Source organism: Oratosquilla oratoria, chromosome 41 (assembly GCF_046742065.1).
Source record: "Oratosquilla oratoria isolate Oo_2021 chromosome 41, ASM4674206v1, whole genome shotgun sequence".
Classification (NCBI taxonomy): Eukaryota; Metazoa; Arthropoda; class Malacostraca; order Stomatopoda; family Squillidae; genus Oratosquilla; species Oratosquilla oratoria.
The window spans coordinates 16525694-16528193 of record NC_134817.1 but is presented as its reverse complement, the minus strand read 5'-3'; the positions used below and the strand labels follow the sequence as shown (position 1 = coordinate 16528193).

The 2500-nt window shown below is 26.8% G+C and overlaps 1 protein-coding gene across 1 annotated transcript in view; it reads right to left on the bottom strand.

The window, feature by feature from the left end:
• Positions 1–2500, bottom strand: part of LOC143021129 (uncharacterized) — a 76645-nt gene that overhangs the window by 30469 nt on the left and 43676 nt on the right. Inside the window, exon 4 of the mRNA XM_076178419.1 lies at positions 549–602. Coding sequence (XP_076034534.1) covers positions 549–602 — 54 coding nt within the window. The remainder of the gene's footprint in view (positions 1–548; positions 603–2500) is intronic.

The window sequence follows — 2500 nt, the reverse complement described above, 5'->3', positions numbered from 1 at the left end:
AGTGAATATATATACAGTATATGCTGTGCATTGGTATAAACGTATACACATTTCCATATGTATATATAAAAATATATATACATATACATGTACACATATATGTATACATATATATATATTATATATATATATATATTTATATATATATAAATGATATGTATGTGTGTATACATATATGTGTGTGTATACATATGTTCAATTCACTCTTTAAGTTGATTTTTCTTTTTAGGACATAAAAAGGGATGCACGAAATCTGGCTGTGATATTTACTTGTTGCTTGCCATTGCATGGAAAACACCTGTGATGCTGGAAAAGCCTCCAGCAATGGGTTAAGTGTGAAGGGAAGGGACTAAATGCAAGGGGAGGTGAGGTGGAGGAGGAGGAAGACGAGGAGGAGGAGGAGTAGGAGGAGATGTGGAGGATAAAGGAGGTTTGTAGCTTCCTTTCGTCTTTTCTTTTGTCCTCCTCTTCCTCTTCCTCCTCCTCTTCTTCTTCCTCCTCCTAATCGTCTTCTATGTCTAATCATGCTAATCTTGCTGGGTACCTACCCTGTGTTGATAGTGTCGATTGTTAGGGTAGTAGACACCGTGCTGGATCGTCGACTACACCATCATCACCATCATCATCATCATCATTATCAACACCAACATCATCATCATCATCATCACCACCCATCCAGGAGAGAGTTAAAGAGAGAAACATGTGGAAAGAGAGAGGGAGAGAGAGAGAAAGAGAGAAAATGAAATTATATTTAGGTCTACCAGTCATATAGTGCTGTGACTGGGTAGTATTTAAAATAGTAATGAGATTAATTAGGGATTAAGGGAACATCAGGGCGAAATTAGGGAGTTTAAGAAAGGGACACACCGCTTTGTAGCAACGTGGATAAGGGCGATAGAATGTTCTATTGAAGAACACATCATTGTTCATGAATATAAAAAAACATAACAATTGAAAAAATCTTGATTGAAGTTTATGTATATTTGAAAGAGGTCTGTGAATGTATGAAGAAACCTAATATCATATCTAAATAGAAAAAAAGTTTATGTATAGAAAAGTTTATGTATAGAAAAAGTTTATGTATAGAAAAAAGTTTACGTATATCTGAAAGAGGTTTGTGAGTGTACAAAGAAACATAATATCATATCTAAATAGAAAAAAATCTTATCTCTATACAAAAAAACAAAACTACAAAAAAAAAAAGAATAAAAGCAAGTACCTCTACAGTATCTTTGAAATTCCTTTTTATATCACACTTAAAACACTTTTCTTGCTTGATCAAAGTAGGTATAAATGAACACTAGCTTTGTAAAAAAAAGATAGATAAACTGTAATATCTTTCTTAAACTCTACACTATATGTCAATAAAAATATAAATGGATTAATGTGAAAAAACAATAATCATAAGAAAATGAACCTCTGTGCATTTGTTACGAAAAACAAAAGAAAGCGTTCCTACAGAAGCGGTGATGGAGCTCAGGTCATTGGGCAGGGTCAGGTTAGTCGTGATGAGGCCAGGAAGAAAGTGCGCACTATCACAAGTACATATATACATATTCATATAGATATAGATATATAGATATAGATAAATAGATATAGATATATATGTTTAGATATGCATGCATATATATATATATATATATATATATATATATATATATATATAAATATATGTATATGTATATATATTATATATGTACATATATATATATAATATATCTAATATATATATATAATATATATATATATATATATATATATATATATATATATATTACAATATATATATATATATATATATGTATATATATATATATATATATATATAATATATATATATATACATATATATATATAATATTTATATATGTGTATATATATATATATTATATATATACATATATATACAATATATATAAATATATATAATATATGTATATATATATATATATGTATATATATATGTGTATATATGATATATATATATATATATATAATATATATATATATGTATATATATATATATATGTGAATAAATCACAAAAACACGTGATTCGCAAAATGTGTAATAAAAACCACTTGGAAAATACAATGAAGGGTGACCGAACGTTTTCGTCTATTTAAGACACCTTTGAAAATGTCTTAGATAGACAAAAACGTTCGGTCACCTTTCTTTTTATTTTCCAAATGGTTTTTATTGCATATATAATATATATATATAATATATATATATATATATATATGTATATATATATATATATGTACATGCATATGCACATTTACATATATATATATATATATGTACATGTATATGTGTATTTACATATATATCTATACATACAAAGACATGAAAGAATAACCTAATAACTACACATTTAAGAGATTATTGAAAATTGGTGCTTAAGGTGTAACAATGATTTAATAAGATAGAACTAGTGCATTTAACTTTAATTAGGTAAAATAAAACTAATAAGTATATGCTAAGAATAAGTTTGACCTA